The sequence below is a fragment of the Sceloporus occidentalis genome, unplaced genomic scaffold (genome assembly GCF_023333645.1).
Source record: "Sceloporus occidentalis isolate IW3139 unplaced genomic scaffold, rSceOcc1.0.p SCAF_4, whole genome shotgun sequence".
Classification (NCBI taxonomy): domain Eukaryota; kingdom Metazoa; phylum Chordata; class Lepidosauria; order Squamata; family Phrynosomatidae; genus Sceloporus; species Sceloporus occidentalis.
Genome location: NW_028316984.1, coordinates 94,652,901 through 94,674,772, shown reverse-complemented (window position 1 = coordinate 94,674,772; position 21,872 = coordinate 94,652,901). Strand labels below are relative to the sequence as shown.

General features: G+C 40.3%; 1 protein-coding gene across 20 annotated transcripts in view; it reads right to left on the bottom strand.

Moving 5' to 3' along the window:
• BRSK2 (BR serine/threonine kinase 2) overlaps window positions 1–21,872 on the bottom strand; it is a 535,565-nt gene that overhangs the window by 122,978 nt on the left and 390,715 nt on the right. For all 20 annotated transcript variants that reach the window (XM_089520942.1, XM_089520948.1, XM_089520947.1 and 17 more), the window contains exons 3-4: window positions 18,577–18,662; window positions 6,297–6,437 (exon numbers count right to left, since the gene is read on the bottom strand). In XM_089520942.1, the coding sequence (XP_089377068.1) occupies window positions 6,297–6,437; window positions 18,577–18,662 (227 nt within the window). The remainder of the gene's footprint in view (window positions 1–6,296; window positions 6,438–18,576; window positions 18,663–21,872) is intronic.

Below are 21,872 nucleotides of genomic sequence, written 5' to 3'. Positions count from 1 at the left end.
GCTCTAGTGCTTCACCAAACTACAAATCTCAGAATTTCATAGGATGCACCCATGCCAGTTAAAGTGGTACTATAATTCTGTGGTGTGAAAAAGACCCATATGCTCCCAAATCAGAAAAGGTCTGCCTTCCCATGTTATCTCTGTGCATGATTTATCTTTTTGGAACATCCAATTGTTGGTCTTTTTTACTCTCTCCCAACTCAAAACTCAAAGAAAAATGTGAAATTGTACAGTATTCATGTTTTAGATTTGTATAGAAGCAGGCAAGCAACCCAGCACCAAATCACAAACCTGGTAGAAAACAATTTTACCTAAACAGAAAGAGTAGAAGAAGACAGTGAAGGAAAACGAGCAGAGGGGACAAATCAGTTTAGTTTAGAGAGGAAAAAGATGCTAGTTTAGCCAGGTTAATTTTCTGTCATTCCTCATACATTTAATTATCTTAGCACCTTTATCTGTCCCTTATCACACAGTGTTGTATGTTCTCTTCCCATGAGAGATGGTAGGAAAAGTGTGTCTTTTGTTGAACAGATTTTTCCACCTAGAAAAAAATATTTGCTTTTACGACTGTGTCTCGTGGGAAGAGAACTGAAGAACTATAACATCATGTGGTAAGGCACTACTATTGGGCTGGATTTCCACTTTCTTTCCTCATGTGATAAGCTCCTTAAGCTAGGATAGAAATCACTCCTATGTACAAAAACAACTGTGAAAATGCAACTTTCAGTGAAATAAAGCGATGTGTTGATTCCTTCCCCACCCTCAGTATAGACATTGAAGCTTACTTGAAGACTACAACTGCTAATCATATATGCATTTACCTTTGAGTTAGTTCCACTAAGACTTGCTTCCACATAAATATGCATAGGATTGTGCACACATCAGGTTCAATTCAACACTGATCTTGAGACAAGCCTGATATCTTATCTGCAGTTCCCCTTCCTTTCTTTACCAAAAAGAAAGATGCAAGCCATCCACAAAAGAATCTGTCTTTAAGAAAACAAGGCTCCCATTTTTGTTATGGACATAACAGGGATTCAGTCAGTCAAGCAAAGATGGTTTCTCTAATGGTGACATACTTATTAAAATATATCAATGCAGTAGTTATGCAGTACACTCTCTTCATCTCAATGTAGTCTTTAGCTTATCACAGTGAAGGCAACTTAATACCATCTGTATTAGGAAACATTCCCTACATCCCATTATGTAAATTACAACTCTCTGCCAATCAAAGCTTAGGAGACAGCATTACTGAGAAATAAGTGTGCGGTTATGGGTCAGTAGCTGTGCAGACACCCTGCATTCCAATTGGTGGCAAAAACTCAATTTCAGTGTAATTTAAAAATTACTTGAACTTGTTAAAGCGGTAAGTGGAAACTGGTTCAATTTAAAACATGTCTTGCAAGTTACAGGTTAAGCCATACTCAACAGTTAAATCATCCAAGTGAGTATCAATAACAGACTGATAAAGCAAATTACTCCCTACTGGAAAGGAAATTAAAGGCAACTGTGATTCAGATGCCCAGAAGGGGTCTAGGCAAGGCTGCCAAACACCAGAAGGTTTTCTGTAACCCAAGGATGCCATAAAATGAGTTTGCTGAATTGGTAATTGTCCCAGGCTTCTTCAGGGAGAAAGCTCAATATGATACATATTCTTCTCATTTATTGGCAAGTGCCCCCAAGACCCTTATAAATCAAGCCATTGGTCCCACTGGGCTTTAATTTTCCTAGTTAAAGTATTCACTGTAAATGGCTGTGACAGTAGGTGTTCCCTTTTGTTCAAGTTCAACACTGAGTGGGGCGGGGAGGTTTAATGCAAAACGATAATGAATTATGAGCCAGTCTAGTGAATATTATCGAATGTAGCCAAAGTCATGTCTTTAGCACGAACATTCATGTGATCAGCAAGATAGTCATATGGGTTTCAAAGTGCACACACACAGTACAATAGACTCCAAGCCCTTACCAGTGAATACCTAATGGCCCATGAAATGCCCAAGAGCTTTCAAGAGTGTAGATCAGTGTTCCCCACAAAATTTTGGGCTACTGCCATAATTTCTTTTGGGTGACAACCCTAGCACCACCACCCCACCTCCCATGCATATTTTTTTGACATTAGGTCTACTGTTCTCCATGTAATCATGCTGGCCACATGACCATGGAATAGTCTCTGACAATACTGGCTCCCTCAACTTGGGTGCGTTACAGACTGCCCCTTTGAGGCGGCCTGTAGGCGCTGCTTTCCCCGGTGTATCGGGGCCTCAGCTGCCACAACGGCAGCCGTTGAGGCCCCGATCCGCCGCTTTGCAGGCTGCAGGAAAGCGGCAAAAGGCCGCTTCCCCGCAGCCTGGAAAGGGGTGTCCTTGGGGCTTCAAGCCCCAAGGACACCCCGCGGTGACGGGGAGGAGGAGGGCCTTGTGTTGCTGGGCGCAGTCATCTGAAGGCTGCGCCCAGTGACGCAAAGCAGGAAGGAACTCCGAAACGGAGCTCCTTCCGGGGTCGTGCAAAGGGCACCATAGGCGCCGTGGCGCGGCCCCAATACGTCACAACCGTGCGCCTTGATGGCGGCGGCCATGTGGAACGGCCACTGCCATTTTGTGTGCGCGGAGCACGTACTAGGGTTAGGGGGGTGCGGAAGCACCGCCCCTTCCTTACCCTAGTACGCGCTCCACGCGTACTATATGGTCTGTTTGTAATGGGCCTCAGTAACAGAGATGAGCACTGCTTCCTACAGTCAGACATAACTAGGCAATCTTGTCAAGGGAAAACCTTTACCCTTTAACTTTTCTACTGCAAATTGAAAACAACCAATCTTGGTTGTTGCTCCCTTTGCACCCAGTCACCTTGGGAGCAGCGACCAAGAAGCCGGCTGAGCAGTGACCAAGAAGCTTGTGCCAGGAAGCTTGCAGTTAAGGCCAACACAGGAAAGAGGCCTCTTAGTTGCTGTTTGATTAGCCAAGAGACCCCTTGTTACACTGGCCTTTGCTGCAAGGCTGGCATGGGTGAGAGGGTTCTCAGTCACTACTCAGTCAGCTGCTCAGTTGCTCCTTCCAGGATGAGAGCACAAATGGAGCAACAACTGAGCAGCCAATCAAACCAGCAATGAAGAAGCCTCTCATCTGTGTTGGCCTTAACTGCAAGCTTCCTGGCACAAGCTTCTTGGCTGCTGCTCCCAAGGTGACTGGGTACAAAGGGAACAGCAACCAAGATTGGTTGTTTTGAATTTGCAGTAGAAAAGATAAAGGTAAAGGTTTTCCTTTGACAAGATTGTCTAGTCATGCCTGTCTGTAGGAAGCAGTGCTCATCTGTTTAGTAAGCTGAGGAATCTCCTCCCAAGAGAGAAGGGACTCTCAAGTCCTTCATCAAGGTGCAGCTGGTGAGAGTGTAGGGGATTGTCATGCCCAGCCTGGAGGATGGCTTGGAGGACTCAGAGGATGAGCTAGAGCCCCTGGGACCTGAACCTGTAATGGAGGAGCCAGAGCCCCTGGGGCTTGAACCTGTAACGGAGGAGCCAGAGGCTGGCCCTAGTTCTGCTGGAGCAGAGTCTATGGCCCCTCCAGAGATTCAGCAGTCAAGTTTGCCTGGTGCCGAGGCTGTGGACACGGAGGAGGATCTGGGCAGTGTGCCTACCTTCAATGAGCGTCGAGCAGAAAGAGAGGGCCTTCGAAGCTCTCGGAGGCTTTATCAGAAGCGTCTTCGTAATCAGAAACAGCTGAAGGCCGGCTCCTTGCCTTCTTAAGCACCTAGAGCATGTGTGGTTCTTTGCCAGTGGATATCTGACTCTTTTAGAGGAAAGACTCTGTCTCTGGCTCCTTTGGCTTCTTGTCTTGACTACCCGGAAACCTTGACCTTGGACTGCTTTATCGACCTGTCTATCTGTTGCCCTGAACCTTGGACCGTCTGACAATTCTCTTGGTAATCCCTTTGGTAGAACTACTGTGAATCTCCAGGACTGTGTAGCTTACACTGACTTTGCTGTGCTGGGAGGGGGTTTGTTTGTTTGAGAACTAGCTGCCTTATCAGCCCTTTGGCTGCTTTCCCGGACAGGGATTTACAGAGGCCACATGCTCTGGACTGGAGAGTGTGTGGGCTGGAAAGAGAGAGATTTTAACTACAGGAGCCACTCCAAGACAAAGTACCCTTTCGAGTAATCAAGCACAGATACTTGATTATTGGAAACATGTCTTCACCACATAGCTTCAAGTGTCCTCTCTCACAAAAAACTGTTTCTTCTGCTATCTCTTCTCTCAGTCTGTTTGATGAAAGAAAGTGGGAGCAGCAGTGCAACTCCAACCTGCTAGCCAAGTCCCAGCAAAGCTCACAAAGCTTAAGCAGGATCCCAAATATGAAAGATCCTTTTTTCACCTACTTCTCCCCTGCCACTGTGTGCTCTAAGTTTCTTGCTCCAGTCTGTTCCAAAATGGTGCTGCTCTGAGCTACAGAAGTGATGCCCTGTATCCAAGCCTCACCCAAGTTTCCCAGTTGCCACTACTAACGAAAGATGCCAGTAAGGGAGGGAACTCACATGGGCAGGCAAAGAGCGGGAGACACCACCATCAGCAAGGCTGTGTGGTGGTTTTCTGGGGACCCTGAAATGTAATCATCATCCCCACCATGGTCCTAAAGGCCGCTGGTTTCCCTTGGGTTTCCTGCACACCAGTACTTTCACTGAAGGCTTCCTCTGCTTCCCTCTTTTTCCTCTCACCAACCCCCTACTGCCCCCTTTCTACCTCACCAGCCCCCTGGATCCTTCCACTGCCCCCAGGGGGGCATACCACCCACTTTGGGAATCACTGGTGTAGATCATGGGTGGAGAGAATCTTTTCAGGTTAGGAGTCAAATTCCAATTTGGGAAAGATTTCAGAGGCTGTAATCCTGCAGTGGGCTGAATGTATTTAAAAAGTTCTTCACTTCTTTACTAAAGCAAAGTGGGTGGGACAAGGTAAAATTCTTCCAAATTTCACCATTTCCCACGAAGCATACATACAGAACTCAATTTTATGTATGTCTACTGAAGAGTAAACATCAGAGTAACAGCTTTGAGCCTCAATTCAGTATGCATCTACTCATGAGTAAGCCTCATTGATACATCTTCCTGGGCTGCAAAACAGAAACTGAATTTCACAAATTGTTCCTAACCTGTAGATTCTCCCTTATCTTCAGTCACTAATCAGAGAAAACGGCAGAAGAACTTTTTTGTGCAGGCCAAAAGTTCTCCCTTCTGGAGCTAGAAGCTGATCTGTCTTATAATATTCCACCATATAGTTCATGTGTAATATTGAGCTCAGATGCATGACTGTTGACCAAACTGGAAGTACAGTGGGCTCTTGGTATCTGCTGGGGTTTGATTCCAAGATCCCCCATGGATAACAATATCTGTGGATGCTCAAGTCCCATTAAATACAATGGCATCTCTTATATAAAGTGGCAAAATCAAAGTTTGCTTTTTGAAATTTAATTTTTTTTAATATTTTCAAACTATGGATAGTTAAATCCATGGTTTCTGGGGGCTGACTGTAGAATGGGTTCACCAAGAAGTAAGTGGGAGCTATTAGCATGCTTGGGTGAATCCTTGAGATATACAGAAGTAGAAAACATTTTTTTTAAACATACAGTGGGTCCTCTCCTTATGTGGGAGATCCGTTCCGGATCCCCCCGTGTAAGGGAAAATCTACCTATGCTCGAGCCCCATAGGAAATAATGGGATGCGTGTATGTGGTGCCATTGTTGTACTTCCTGCACGGCTTCTGTGTAAGCCGGAAGGTGTGTAAAATGCATCCGCGCATGGCGCGGGCGCACTGTACAAGACACACACACACCACACAAAAAAGCCTTATGAAGACTGACTGGTCAGTGGCCTCTAGAACTCCTAGAAAAAAGTGGAAAAGGAAAAAGTCCATAGGAGGGACTTGTCCTATGTAATTCCCTTTCATCTAATAAAATGTAGAAAAAGATGGAGAATGAAATCCAGCAACATCTCTGAATCCTCCAACTGGCTGATTTTAGCATGAGCTTTCATGGCTATCAATCCATTTCTTCAAATGGACTTGATAGAGCTGGAAGTACAGCCACAGGTATATTAGAGTTACAAGGTTGTGAGGGTAAAGTCAGAGTGAAATAGGACACTGGAAAAAAAAAGTCGAACATGGCTATCTTTTTGAGAATTTCAGTTGATAGCACCAGAGGGCTGTCTAGCTCACTGAACAGGAGGAGCATTTCTGTTAGCGGATAAGGAGTATACGTTGCCAAGCTAGATTGTTGGTCTCACTTGCATATATGCTTTAAATTGTACTTACCAGATTGAATGACTATGACAGAAGTCTAAAGCAGAAATTATCTGTCGAAAAAACTTCCTGGCTTCTTTTGGCGTTAATCTTCCTTTCTTTACAAGATAATCAAAAAGTTCTCCACCAGATACATGTTCTAGCACCAAATATCTAAACGAGAAAGGAAATAGGTATTTGTTTATATCAGAGCAAGCATGTATTTGAAACAGAAAGATATCTGCACAGTTGTGATGGAAAGTTTATTATACAAAAAATGTTTTGATGGGGAATAAAGCCAACTATGTTTCTAGAAATCTTTTTTTCCCTTCAAAATCATGTTTCTTCTACAAAATGGTGGGATTTCTTCTGTAAAAAAAACCTCCACTGGTTTTAGAAATGCGTGCACTTTGTGCCCTCCCACATTTCCCCCCCTCTAGAAAGACTACTTTTGTTCAAAAAAAAATCAGTGTGTCCTTCATTGCAGAATAATTTGCTGAAACATTTTGGAATGTGTACATATCCAGTGAGAACTTCACAGAGAGAGAGAGAAAAAAAGAGAAATTCACAGAAAAATTCATTTCCCCCCACAGGAGGCAGAAAACTCCAGAAATTATTCATCTTCACATATGAGAATGAAATACTTTAAGACTTCCATCCCTGGTTCATAAAAGCTAACAAGACAAACTTTGAGAACTGGTGCACTTGCACCTTTATAAATGGGGAACTCTTAACAAGAGAATTGCTGGATTTCTTAGATCTTTTGAAATACTGGTTTTTTAAAAATATACAATCTGGTAGCTTCAGTGCTTCCAGTGCTGTATTAACTGACATCCAACACTTGTAAAGAAATTCATCCTAAAAAGACAATGGAAAACAATCTGGATATCGTTTCCAAAAATAATATAGCTGCTATGACTACTGCTGGACATTTAAACTCCACATGCAATGACATCCCATTACTTCATGAAGTTTCCTGTTGCAAAACCACATTTGCAAGAAATATTACTCAACACTTATGCTGTTTTATACTGAATTAAATTACTGGTCTCTCTAGTATAATCTTGTCAGGTCTTTCACCAGCTCCTCAAGATCTCCTCCAGCTTCTGACAGGAGATGGCAAGGAATGAATCTAAGAACTTACAAATATAAAACATTCATTCTACCACTGAGGTAAGGCCCCTCACCTAAAATATTATCCACCTCTATATGATTAGCTCATTTTTAGAACTATCTCTTGGAAAACATCAAACTATGAAACATTTTTAATAGTGTCTCCATTTATTTAAAAAGCATATTTAACACTGTGACCATTTATCTCTGCAATCAGGCTTTCTAACACTCGCTGGAACATTGCTTCAGTTCAGCCAGTATATTTCCTTTGTTGAAACACAATTTCCTTTTACTTTTAATGTGTTACTTAATATGAAGTGTTCAAAGCTTTGTAATAAAAAAAATCAGTTAAATCACAGACACAAATTTTGTTATCTAAAGCTATGCCAAGCTAGTATATTTAAGTTAAAATAAGACATATACACAGCAATAACTCTAACGGAAGTGCTAAATATTTCCCAAGTATCAAGGATAGGGCAAAACATTTTGCTACATGAGGTGAAGAACAGTATGGCACCTCTACGTATTCCAGAAAAGACAATCATGCTGGCTGGCTAATTTTACATTAAGACTGAAAATGTGACAGCATTGTTTGCTCTATCTGAGAGGAAGAGCTTAGATGAATTAAGTTTAGATTAATTTAGTTTAGTTTAGGAGTTTATCACACAGGGACAATTGGAAGTGTAAACGGGGTTTATTTCATAAAAATCATGCATTTGAGATTAAGATGTTCACATGATGTCATTATTAAAGTACCATTATCTTGGGAATATACCATTAAAATCGTGAAATTGCATGCATTTGTGACTAAGGTTTTCACACGTCGCAGCAATCAAAAGCAATTAAAGCACCATTAACCTGGGAATAAACAGGCAATAAACAGCAACAAATCATTCACGGGAAAATCCCGTGAATGATTTGTTGCTGTTTATTGGTTAGTCTTGGGTTATTCCTAGGTTAATGACCACTGTGTGTGAAAATCTTAATTGCGCTTTAATACTAGTTGTGCAATTTTCACAGAATAATCCCCGTTTAAACTTCCCATTTTCCCCTGTGTGATAAACTCCATAGTTTAGTTTGGCTTAGATTAGCTAAGAGCCAGCTGACAGACATTGTTGTATAGTGGTTTGAGTGTTGGATTATGATTCTGGAGACCAAAGTTTGATTCGCCACTTGGTCATGGAAACTCTTTGGGTGACCTTCAACAAGTCATACGCTCTCAGCCCCAGAAAACACCATGACAGAGTCAGCATAAATCAGAAAGAACTTGAAGGCACCCAACAATAACAACAGCAACAACAACGTTTAGCTTAGCGGATGCCAGTAGACAGTGTTGCACATAAGAGTATTCTCTGCCTCTCAGCGCCTGCTGCCTGAGACAGTTGACTTATTCAGCCTTATGACAGGTTCACTCCTGCATGTTATCCCTGCTGTCATTCCTATCCATGGGGGCATACCACACAGGGGTGAGCAGACAATCTTCAAATACAACCTCTTTCCTCTCTAGTCTCCACAGTGGGAAAAAGATCTGAATTGAGTTGGGCATTTTATTTTTGCCATGGAAATCTGTAGGGATGAAATTACAGTTAAATTTCCAAATGACATCTGGTAAATCAAATGGTATGTCCACAATCGTTCTAATTGGGGTTCGGATAACACATTTTTCATGTTGTAGAAGAATACTTCATTCTTTCTGGTATTTTAGAAAGGATGGGACAAAGCTGTATGCATTGCAATACAAATTTAGACAGAATGCCACCTTATAAAGACGTGCAAACAAGCACACCCTCCTTTACTTAAATTTCAAATGCACATGTTGAGAAAATTACAAACCCAACACAGTAATGTATTTATTTCCATCAACACTGCTGCTGTTAAAACGCCTCAGCACACCTTGCTAACATCTTGGGTGAAAAATAAAGCAAACTGAGGGACATAAATAATTCACTGAGTTATTTATTTTTGTATACTGCCCAGAAATATCAGAAACAATAAGAGAAACAAATGGAGAAAGACGTTTTTAGAAGATTGGCACTTCTATCTTGTCAAGGGATGTAAGGGGAACAGGGAGGCAATACATCCTGTGCTAACAGCTCTGACAGCACAAGGAGAGCAGTAGAGTTGTTTGTTAAGCAAAGCTCAAGCTACAAAAGTGTTGATACACAAAGGAGGCTATCTGAGTGATGCAATATCCCAAATATTCTGGTGCTAAATTACTTGTGCCCCAGAGACATAAGCAAAAACTAGTTCTTTGCATTCACTCAATTACTTTTAAGACTGCCGGTACCAAATGGCTTTGATTAAGCACCCTTACTTTAATACTCGAGTCCTACTATACCCTCTTGTAGTAGGAGCACACAAGTCCAACTCGATCCAGCTTTGGAAAGGGAATATAATATATAATTCAAACTATAAATTTACCAATATGAATGTAGAAGAGCTCACTGAGGCTACACACACACACACTTTAGATTATCCACTGTTGCTGATTAGCTCCTAATAACTTTGGAAACTCTTCAAAAACCTCAGCAGGTTCAGAACAGTGATGGGGCCAGTTATGTGGAGCATATAACTCCCTTGTTAAAACAGCTTCACTAACTATCACTTCCTTTCTGAACACAATTCAAAGTGCTGGTCATGGCCTGTAAAGCCCTGTATGCTTAGGTCTAGACTCTAAGTTACATGAAGAACCACAGCTCCCCATATGAACCAGCTAGAACATTAAGATCTTTGGGGGAAGGCTTTCTCTTGGTCCCACCAGCACCACAGGCCTTCTCAGTAGGTGCTCCCACCATCTGCCCCCCCCCCCCCCCAGGCTTTCCTTTCTTCAGCCAGCAAATATGTTTTATTCTGTATCCCCTTTTTACCTGTGCTGGTCTATGACCATAAAAAAGAGGAACTTAACTGAACTGCAGCAGCTACTCCTAGTTTGTGTATTCTTCCTCACTTTGCCATCTGGACCACTGTCCTGGACCACTGTCCAACATCTGAGAAATGTTGAAGGACATATTTTTATTTGTGAGAGACAGCATGGTGTGGTGTTTTGAATGTTGGACTAATATTCTGAGAGACCAGGGTTCAAATCTGTGCCCAGCCATGGAAACATACTGGGTGACCTTGGCTGGTCACACACTCTCAGCCTCAGAGAAAGGCAATGGCAAACCCCTCTGAACAAATCTTGCCAAGAAAATCCTGTGATAGGGTTGCCATAAGTCAGAAACAACTTGAAACGTGTTTATTTGGAACTCAGTGTCACTGTGTTCAGCAGAGACACTTAAGAGAGGACTGCAATATAACCCATATCAGTTTTGCATAGGCAAATATTGCTGACTGAAAATGCAGGAACAGAAAATAAGTTATGCTGAGAGTCCACATCACTCAACTATGCCACCTTTTCTGAGACAGGGCTATTTGCCTAAACCTGAGGGGGCATTATGCACTAAAGTACTAAGGTAAATGCGACGGTCAGGAGTGCCTGTTATCAGCTTCGGCTGATACGCCAGCTGCGCCCTTTTCTGGAAGTAAGGGATCTTGAGACGGTTGTGCACGCGCTGGTAACCTCACGCCTTGACTTCTGTAATGCGCTCTACATGGGGCTACCTCTGTGCTTGACTCGGAAATTACAGCTGGTTCAAAATATGGCAGCCAGGCTTGTCTCAGGAACATCTAGGAGGGACCACATTACTCCGGTTTTGAGGTCCCTCCACTGGCTGCCTATCAGCTTCCGGGCCCAGTACAAGGTGTTGGTTATCACCTTTAAAGCCCTAAATGGCTTGGGTCCAAGCTATCTTAGGGACCGCCTCCTCCCGTACAATCCTCCCCGCGCTCTCTGGTCCTCTGGGAGGAACTTACTACAGCCTCTAAAATCTAGGCTTGCGGCGACCTCCCAGAGGGCATTCTCTGCTGTCGCCCCCAAACTCTGGAACGACCTGCCAGATGAGATCCGTCAGATAACATCATTAGACAGCTTTAAAAAAGCGGTCAAGACGGATCTCTTCCGGCAGGCCTTTCCAGATTAACCACCCCGGCCCAGGTTCCCTGATTCCCTCATTCCTCCCGTGGCCCCATCTTAGTGATGGTTGAGGATCAACAGAGGGATATCAGGGTTTTTAGTTTAGTTTTTAATTGTTGTTTTTATGCATTGATATTGTGTTTTAATATGTTATACTGTTTAATACTGTCTTAAGGGGGGGGAGGGATAAAGTGTTTTTAATTGTCATATTTTATATTTTACTGTTGTTAACCGCCCAGATTGGTTTGCCAGAGGGCGGTATACAAATAAATACTATTATTATTATTATTATTATTATTATTATTATTATTAAAGGTTGAGTTGAACCGTTCATTCATGCACAACTGCCCATACATGCAGTCAATGTATTCTTTCAATAGCAATGAAAAAAAATTCAGCTGTGGAGCTACAACAACCACAGAATAAAACAGAGCCAGCCAGACTCAATCATACTGTATTAGCATACATTTAAGAAGTAATCAGATGTAACCTATATTATCTGCTTTGTTTATTTCTCTACACCCTTCACTGGAACAAGATACCAAGCATTGCAGGCACTATATTTAGGCATTTGGAAAACATTTGAGTTTCTTCAGGAAGGAAAATATTTTTTTGTCATGTTTCATTACTGCTCTCACACATGTGAGCACATGAAAGATTATAAACTATATGTAAGTCTTCATCTGGAAAACAGGGTAAGTTTAAAGTCTTTAGATGAACCAAAGTAAATACATTACTGGGAAGCATATAAATATGGTAAGTGAAAAAACAGAACAAAATACAATAGAATTCAACTGCTCATGCCTGTCTATGTCCATATGGGTTCGGAACCTGCTCCCAGAAGCCCCATGTCACAGATCTGCTAGTCATATTATAGAGCCCCCCCCCCCCTTCCTAAGGATTCTCAATATATTTGGAAATGAAGCTGTCCTTTCAATGGATTCAGGCTGTGATTAGGAAGGAAACTATATTTCACAACCAGTGATCTTCACAGTTCAGAATGAAAGGGTATTAGAGAAGAAAGGCACAGGAAAACAAAACCTTTCTACATCCATATCTACTGGTGGAGGCGGCGGGGGGGGGGGGGGATAGTCTTTTTGTTACATAGCATGAAGTTAAAAAGTACCCAGCCTAGACTGACATGTTACAATTCTTTGTTGACTTTTTTTTTCTGTGCCAGTTTCTATTGATTAAATAATCTCTATTAGATATTAAACTCCTTGTTATTGGTGCAGCATATAAATTATTCAAGAGCTATATAAATTCTTATGGCGGGCATGAATTTTTAAACCCTAATTTGGTACTAAGCCAAGACTTCATTTAAAAAATGTCCCCCCTCTTCCCCCTGGCAGAAAATGAATCTATGCATGCCTCTGACTTTTTTTTTTTTTTTTTTAAATAAGGCCCCATTTTTAACCACCTACTGCTTATTAGAAGTCCCCCCCCAGGGTTGCTAGGCATATTTAGGATGGTGTTAAAGAGGTGCGTTTTAATGCTGTTGAAACACTTCATCCTCTGATTTATTGAGGACGAAAGGCTTTTTGAATGCTACTTTGCCTGTTATTTATAGTGTGTAGTCGTGCATGCCCAAATAGCACCAAAAATTCATATAGGGCATGTAGTGCTCAGTAGAATCCAGTCAGAAGGATGTCTGGTGCAGGAGGAACAAGTCAAATGCTCCAGAATGCTCTTCATGAGCCAATTTTCAGAGAAACAAATTTCATTTGCTCCATTGGCCAATTATTGGGGCACCACTAGCAATCCAAAAATATTTGTGACTTTTAATTTGCAGTCTTCTTTTGTCTGTTTATTAGTGACACTGCCTGAAGCAATTTGATCCACAATCAGCCTTATCATCTTATAAACCTTTTGTTTTCAGAAGTAGGGAAAGTTGCATGTGTTACACAATATAGTGACCCCTAAAGGGAGTGTCCTGTTCAACTGTCATGAGCAGATGCAGCAGTTTTTCACACAAGACTGTCAAACTCAATGAGTAAATCCACAGTGTGCAAAATGGCTTATATATGGTTATCATATGAACATAATTGGCATAAGCAAGGAAACTGTTCAAAGAGAAGGGGGAAAATCCACCACACAAGCAGGTTAGTTGTGTGCATTAGCCCAGTCAATTCAGTAGAAATACATATGCCTGAGTTGTAAGATCTGTATCATATAGTTTAAGACATGTTTTATTTAGAGTATCTCTTGTCACACCTAAATGTTCAGGTTACAGCTAAAGTTGCTAGTTTTTGTGTAGCAGCCATAAATTGTCACAGATGTGAGGAAAAGTAATACTGTTAAGCATTTTGTTAATGATTCTCCATACTTCTTCCATTATTACTGTTGCAGTTTTAATAGTATGTAATGTATGTATGTAAACATAATGCAATGTTTTATTCTGCTGGCTATTTGCCATACTAATAATTTCATTTCATTTCATATCTGTACCCAGGATGCATTCTTCTGGGGGGATCCCACAAAATAATCCCATATTAGTGCTGGCATGGTGCCATTACATATGATCCTTATCATGATGCATTTCCTGCACAGACACAGCATTGTTGCAGTGTGTCTTTCTCACCACACCCCCACTGAACAGCCAACACACTACACTTGTAATGTGAGAACTGAGATTTTGTGTGTCTCCTGATTTACGTACCTCCTGCACTAAGGAGATGTAGTGTAAACTTACAATCATGAAGGGATGCACCAGTTACATTACACCACCTCATTACAAACTTGTGACACTGCATAAACCAGTGTGCTTTGCACAATGAAGTGCAATACACCATTATGCAATCAACATGAATAGCACTGCATGCAACGACATGTAGTGGCACCACATAGATAACTCCACTCTTGTGGAGTTCAACTGAATACAGACATTACTCATCAATGCAAAAAGTATAGCTGCATGCATAAGGGAATGTACATATGAAGAAGACACCAATGGGATGCCTGCCTGTATTTCCTTTCTTTGCAGATGCCTCCATAGCATATTATGAAGCCTTGCTTTTCCTTGGAATGGCATCCCACAAAAAGTACCCAGTGCTATGATGTGGGACTCCCAACAAGTTTAGAACATTGCTTATTTGCTATAGTTTAAGGAATTCATCTGCAAATTTGCATCCATACAGGAAAAGCACTGGAAATCATGACACCTAGACCCAACGTATACAACACAATCAAGTTTTCTGATTGTCTTGTGGGGCTGGGGGACTGTGTGTATGTGCACGTGCGCACACACAGCTGTAAGTAGGGCACCTCATTGTTTGTATATTCTCCCATTAAAAAGTCATTTGCCAACAGAAAACTAGTTTATCCCAAAGAGGACCAGGCTAAATCCTTCTTCCTACCAGGCTAGATTTCCACATTTAGATGGTGCTTCACTCTTTATTTCCTTTATTGGTTTGTTTTTATAGAGAAAAAATTAACTTGAGATTCTCCCCTCATATCCAGTACACTCAATGATTACTTCTACTACACATATAAATTATCTGGTAACCAAAACAGTCTCTAGATAATGAAGGAAGGAAGGAAGGAAGGAAGGAACCAACCAACCACAATGTAGCCGAACGACTATCACATTGGCTTAGCTTGGCAACTAAATTTTTAACTCCCCCTCCCCCAAATGCATTTTCAGCATTAAATAAAACTGTGGAAAAAGAATTTGATTCATGACTAATTAGGAATCTACTCAACCAAAGCCCCTTGTCACAAATTAAATAATAAACTGAAAGTCAAACATGATTTGTGAAATTAACATTTATCGAGGAAATATTCCCCAGTGCTGCACTGTGATTAGTCTCTGGCATCTGAAATATCAACCATAATTCATAATATGCCTAAGAAAGCATGCCACCAGCACTGCTATCAAGACAATGTAAAGTTTGATGGAAAGGTGATGCAGTAACCTGAGACTAATTTGTAAGGGTTTGGGGAGGAGAGAGGGAAAATTGTGTTTCATTTTTCCTAACATCAGCATCTCTCCTTCCCGAAATCTGCATACTGCTAGATTATTTACATGAATCCTTTCATCTCTTCACACACATGCTCCCTCATATTCTCCAACCCCAATCTATTGATTGATTAGCTTTCTATATTGCCAATCTTAGCACCTTGTTTTAAAAATGAGCAATGACATTAGCACAAAGCCTGTTTAATTTTCTTTAAATTATCACCATTAATCAAAACAGCTAACTTTAATTTTTTGACAACAATTATCCTTCATCTGACACCATCTAAAGGCACCAGATCCTATCTGATCTTGGAAGCTAAGCAGGATCAGCCCCAAATAATACTCAGATAGGAGACTGTCAACCAGGTCCTGTAGGCTATATTTCAGAGGAAAGAACTGGCAAGACCACCAGAGTATTCCTTGCTTAGGAAAACGCCATGAAATTCAAGGAGTTACTATGAGTCAACAAGTAACTTGAAGGCACCTACACACACATGGTTCAACTGAAAATTTTTGATTATATCACTCTGAGATATATTTAATTAACCTCATCTTGATAGATCAACTGAGGTTTGTATCAACATTGATGAAATCTTTAGTTTTAAGTAATCCTAAGGAATTGTCATGATTAAAATTCAGAATCCGTGTCTACTGTTTTCAAATGTTATTGACAGCTTGCTTAAAGCCTACTTTCAAAAATAATTTGATAATGGATTTTATTTCTTGGTCTGTTTTCTCACTTTGACTTTTTCTCGAACTGAGTAAGACCATTGCAGCACATAATAAATAGGGCAGATCACACATGAACTTTCTCCCCTACACAAGACAATCAATATGAGACATTTTGACTCAGAGAAGTCTGAATGACTACTGGTGTTGCAGCTTAATTCTACAAAGGAGTAATTCTGTATAACATTAAATAGTACTGTAACATCTTAAAATCAACAGATTTATTCTGGCATTAGCTTCTGCAAAGCAGAACCTCCTTCAGCAGTTGTATTTTGTGTCATAGCTAGTGTGACTTTCCAGAAAAAAAGTAAGCTATTATTAAGGATAGGAATATGGAATAGTGGCACAATATATTTTTGCTCATATTAGCAGTGTTCTATGTGGAAGCATGTAAACGTATACCCAAAACTACATGCTTATAGAAATTTGATTCCACTTTAATGGCCATGGCGTCATTCTATGGAATCCAGGGATTTGTAGTATGGTGACGTACTTAGTACTGGTAGTGAACAATATTACCATAGTTCAGGAGAGAAAACTAGAACTTTGTGGCCGAGAATTCTAATTACTGCAGTAACTCTCAGATCCCAAGATTCTGAAGGATGGCACCCATGACATTTAAAGTGGAGTTAAGCTACTATAAATGTGTAAGGTAGAATTTAGCAGGAGTTATATCTGAGCAGGCACACACAGCAACATGTTATAAAATTCTTTTCTGGCCAGCTAGCAGGAAAGGCAAGACACAAAGGTAAGAAATAGCATTTTAGGTTGTAATTGTTTGTGCCTTCAGTTTTTGCAAACGATAGTATTTTTTTTTCCTTTTCTAAACTTTTAAAACTTTGCCAAAGGTCAGTTACTTATATTCATTCATATAAGATTTGCAAATGCATAAAGTTGAATAGCATAACAAAATAATCAGCTCTGTTTCAAAGGTAACTAGGTGGCAATCATACAGAGATAATATACTTTCATTGATCTTCAAGGCCAGTTGGGAAGGACAGAAATTATATTTCCAGGGTGTTTCCAAAGGAAGCTTTTACCATGCAAGCACACTTCCTCTAAGCATGCAATTTTATTGGGGGAAGGGGAAGCATCTGGATGACATTAACTACCATTTGTGACCCTCGTGTGTTTCTCTACCCGTTCTTCCATTTTTTTCCTTCCAAGAAAAAAATATTGAGGAAAAGATGGAATTGATGCACCATGCCTTTTGAGCAGTTGCAATCCTTTATCTTGAAGTATCTTTAGTTCATCTCCAGAATAAGAGTTTCTTGCAGGAAGAGAAACTAATGTTTTCATATTGCCCAGTAACGACACAAAATGGAACAACTACTCCATTCCTATCAGCCACTCGTATTGGCTACCCACCAGCAGTTACATGCAACTGTGCATGTGAACATATTGAGAAAGACTGACATTTCTAGCAGCCAAAGTTCACTACTGGAAACAATTTATCACATCAGGAGCAATTACAACTGCTTCTACTAAAATGAAGCCTTGAAGTGTTGAAACAGTCTCATCAGATAAGAATTCATTGCTCCTGTTGCATAGTCTATGTGGGATTATTACATACATCTAACCTCCCTCCTTGGTTCAGCAATTATACCCTTACGGCAATGTGGCATTAAAAAGGTTACCTTCAACAAAGGTTTAATTTAAAACAGACATACTCCTTTGCTTGCAATAGAGCTAGAAATACTTAGCTGTATTCTGTGTTTGCCCTGTTCTTTTCTACAATAATCACTGTTCTGCACAGCACATAGTTGTGTTAAAATTAATATGCCTTGCAAAATTTAATCTCTTTCTTTTTTTGGGGGGGGGGGGTTAATGAACTAGAAGAAACTCATTCCTCATCTAGATTACTGAACATTTTGGCCTAGGAAATCCAGGTGTTTTAGTTTTTCTTCTTTTTTAAAAAAAGAAAATGTTTCCAAATTCTGATCTACATTCCCCAAAGCCCCAAAGGGGCTGTGCAGACAGACACGAAGGAGTGGCCTCCAGCTGCCCATTTACAGCCATATCAGGGCAGTGGCATCTGCACACCACAGCCCCTATCTGGCCTTTCCAACTGCGGCCCCAATCTGTCCTTTCCTTTCTATATGGACGCTATGCCCTGACTCTGCCTCCAACCTGGCCTTTAAGGCCGGTCTCCAAAGGGCCAAAGTCAGCAAATGGAGAACAAGATGTCACCCTTTTTGAATGCAAAACTTGAAATATTTCACCTAACTACAGAATTTTAATTATTTTTTTAATATGGGAAATCAAATTCAAAATAATTTTTAATATAGAAAACCTAATCAAATTCAAATTGAAAAGGATTCTGGTGGAATAAGAATTTCACTAATTGATTAGTCATTGTGTTCTAGAAATTGAATGAAGCTACGATGGGCTATCAGGTACTTTTGAAAAGTGATGGCTTATTTCCCATGTTAAGAGATGTATAGTGTATTTTCCTTAAAACTATTTCTTCCCCACTCCCTATGACAATGAATAATACCTACAAATATTTTTTATTTTCATAAACGTCGTGTAGCTTTAAAACATGAGGGTGTTCTATCAACTTCAGGATGGCTATTTCCCGCTCCACCTAGAAGAAAAAAGAAAAATACAAGAAATTATTAGAATCTGTCTTTAAGACTACATTAAAATGCACTGTACACAGTTCTTCATCTTATCCCCACCTCATATCCTGCCCCCTAAGTTCCATTGATTTTCCTCTGTTCTAGTAATTATGTAGAAAACAAATCAGATTCAATATCCAGAACTCAACAATAATACTAATGATATTTATCAGTTGTTAATAATGAAGTTAACATTCAATCAAATATGTATAATATTACATTTTTTAAAAAAAATTATAGAGGAGTAGTCATGTGGTTTATCATACCCCAAAGAGTCTTGCCCAACACATTTATAATGTCATGAACATTATCAGATTACAGTCCAATTCATCAGAGGAGGAGAGAAAGAACATATGAAAAAAAAATCCCTTGTCATTTTTGCAAAGACAATTGCTTTTATCTGTAACATAAGTGCTGCAAGTATATAGAGTAAATTGTGCCATTTTCCACAAGACTCCTAGGCTCAAAGCAGTGGTCTGTCAGTTGCTGGATGTCTGGAGGGTTTCCAGCAAAGAAAGAAACGTGTCCTAGAAGACTGAATTTACAATACCACCCCACAACTTCTCTAATGGGCTAAGAACATATTCACAATTTGGTAATCTAGAGACAGCACCCATGACCACCTTCAAGCCATCTTCACTGTAGAATCAGGAGCCATAATTAATTCTGAATCTATGACATCAACAAATATCTCTTTCATTCCGTTATCATAACAAGAGCAACTGTAGATGAATAAAGATCACATGAGTTTATGCCATGACAAGCTACTAATGCTCTGATCACATTGCCTAGTGAACTGAGAAGGAAACCCAAAGTACTTAGCACTTGACTTCCAAAAATATCAGAATGATAACAGCATCAGAAGAACCCAACTTTGAGCCAAATTTACAAGGAACTCATGCTGCTGCTAACCAGTTCTTGTATCTCAGTATGTTTTCTTAGACTCCATTGTGAAAGCAATTGTCATGGAACTGGAAAGAATCAAGCAAACCTATGGACAATCCAGTTACATACTATCTTAATAGTTAAAGAGGACCAGTTGGAAAGTTTACCTGGCCAAAACAATCTTCCCTTCCTTTGTCAAGATTGTTAGGAATTACTGTATATTGATTACAGTAACAGTGACCACTGGTTGCACTATTTACCAGCACTGATTCCAGCTAAAGTACATTTTTAGGAACAGGTTATACTATGTCCTATATATTATATATGTTTAGAGTTGACCCTTATTAACTAAGTCTTAAATCAAATTAAGCTCATGCCCTTGCCTTATTATTCAGACCACAGTGTTGTGAAACACATTTCTATGGGCTGCGATCAGCGTGGGACCACAGTGACCAGATGGCCTGTTCTGAAAACGAGCCACTGCCGTGGTTCCAAACCCAGCCACTGGAAGGAGTGGCTCATTGCTGCTCCTTTTTGGGCCAGCTTTTCCAGGCTGACATGTGCTTGGTGTGCTCTCCATGTGGCTTCTGGCCACTTTTGGGGAGTGCATCATCTGCAGTCCCTGCCCCCAAAGTGGCCTGAAGCCAACGCTTTTTGCCCATCTTTGGGCCTATATCCTAAAAAGTTGTTGATGTTAAACTTCCCTAGCATGCTCAACAAGTCCACACAGGTGAAACTCAAGTCATGGATCCAGATATGAGAGATATTTCAGTTGCCATATGACATAACTCTCCTCTGAAAGTAGGTGTTATTACTTCAATAATTGTTGATGATGTAAAGAAACATTATCAATGTTGTGTTCTGCTTTCTCTAGTACTGAACTCGACTTTAGTGCCAAACCACAGGTCTTATCTCATTCTTGAATACATCTAATATATCCATCTAGAAAACCCCTCCTCTACACACAATCCAGTGTAATTAGAGCTGGTAGCTGGTGGAATGTAACAAAAGGGTCTATAGTTGTGTTATAATGTCTCAGAGTACTTATTTGCCACATTTATACTCCATCTGTAGTAGTGTTCATGATATTATCTCATTTTATCTTTGCAGTAAGTCAATGAACAAGGTCAGGCAAAGAGACAATGACTTGCCCAAGGCTACCTAGCAAACTTCAAACCTGAATTTCTCACATACAAACCCAGGCTGATAACCAATACATCATACTAGTTCTAATGGGAAGAGCTATGTGGACAAAATCAGCAAGGAAGGGCAGAGGGGAAGAGCGAAAGAGAGAGAAAGAAAGAGAAAGAAAGAAAAAGAAAGAAAGACACCAATCGAAAGACAGATTGTGGTGACAGTGAAGGAGAAATATCAGAGCTTATTTACATATGGCTTTGTTGTATAAATTGTCTCCACACAGCAGGATTGAGGAATGTTCCCTCCCAATACTATGAGCAGATGTTTTAAAGAATACAAGGGCTTTTGTGTGAAAATATTTATATAAGGAAGCCCCGTTCACACAGTCTGCCACACTTATATGGCTAAACATGCACCACTATACATAAATCTGACATACTGATGTTTGTGTGTGTATGTATTTCTTTGGCAGTCGTGCATTTCTTTTTTCTACAACGGAATCAAACATCATCCCAAAATTTAAAAAGCAACAACAATTTCTGGCAGCAGGACTCCCCAACTACTAAATATTGTAGAGAAGAATGGCTAGTGAAGCATTCACGGTCAAGATTTTTTTTTTCTGGAAGGCCCTTGGCACATTGAAGATACATGGCTTTTGAAAAATCCCTGCTGCTGTTGGCTGTAGCAATATGTCCAACCTCAGTGAGTGATGTGATGCTTAGCACTCTGTCAGGGCACTTGTTAGTTACTGTCCAAAAGCCTTAAGATGAATGGGCACACAAAAGCAGCAATTCATACCCTGAGTTACACCAAACAAAGCCAGCAGTTACAGTATTTTCTGATTTACTTCCTATAGTAAGGGAGAAAAAGATAAAGCAAATTTTCATTTGCTGAAAAATGTTAGGATCAACACTTTTTTTCAATTAACAGAAGTTACATTAACCTTTTTTCAAGCATCAATCCCAAATCAACAGCAAGTATCCTTCTTTCATCTACTGTAGAGGAGAAAGGTAAGACCTTTTAAAAGATCAAGACACTATACAACCTATTTACATCTAACATCTGGATTCTGAATTTTTAGGTTATATTTGTTGGAGTATTAGCATCAATGCTTATGTGTAGCTCTATGTTTCCTTGAGAAGGGGTAATGTCTT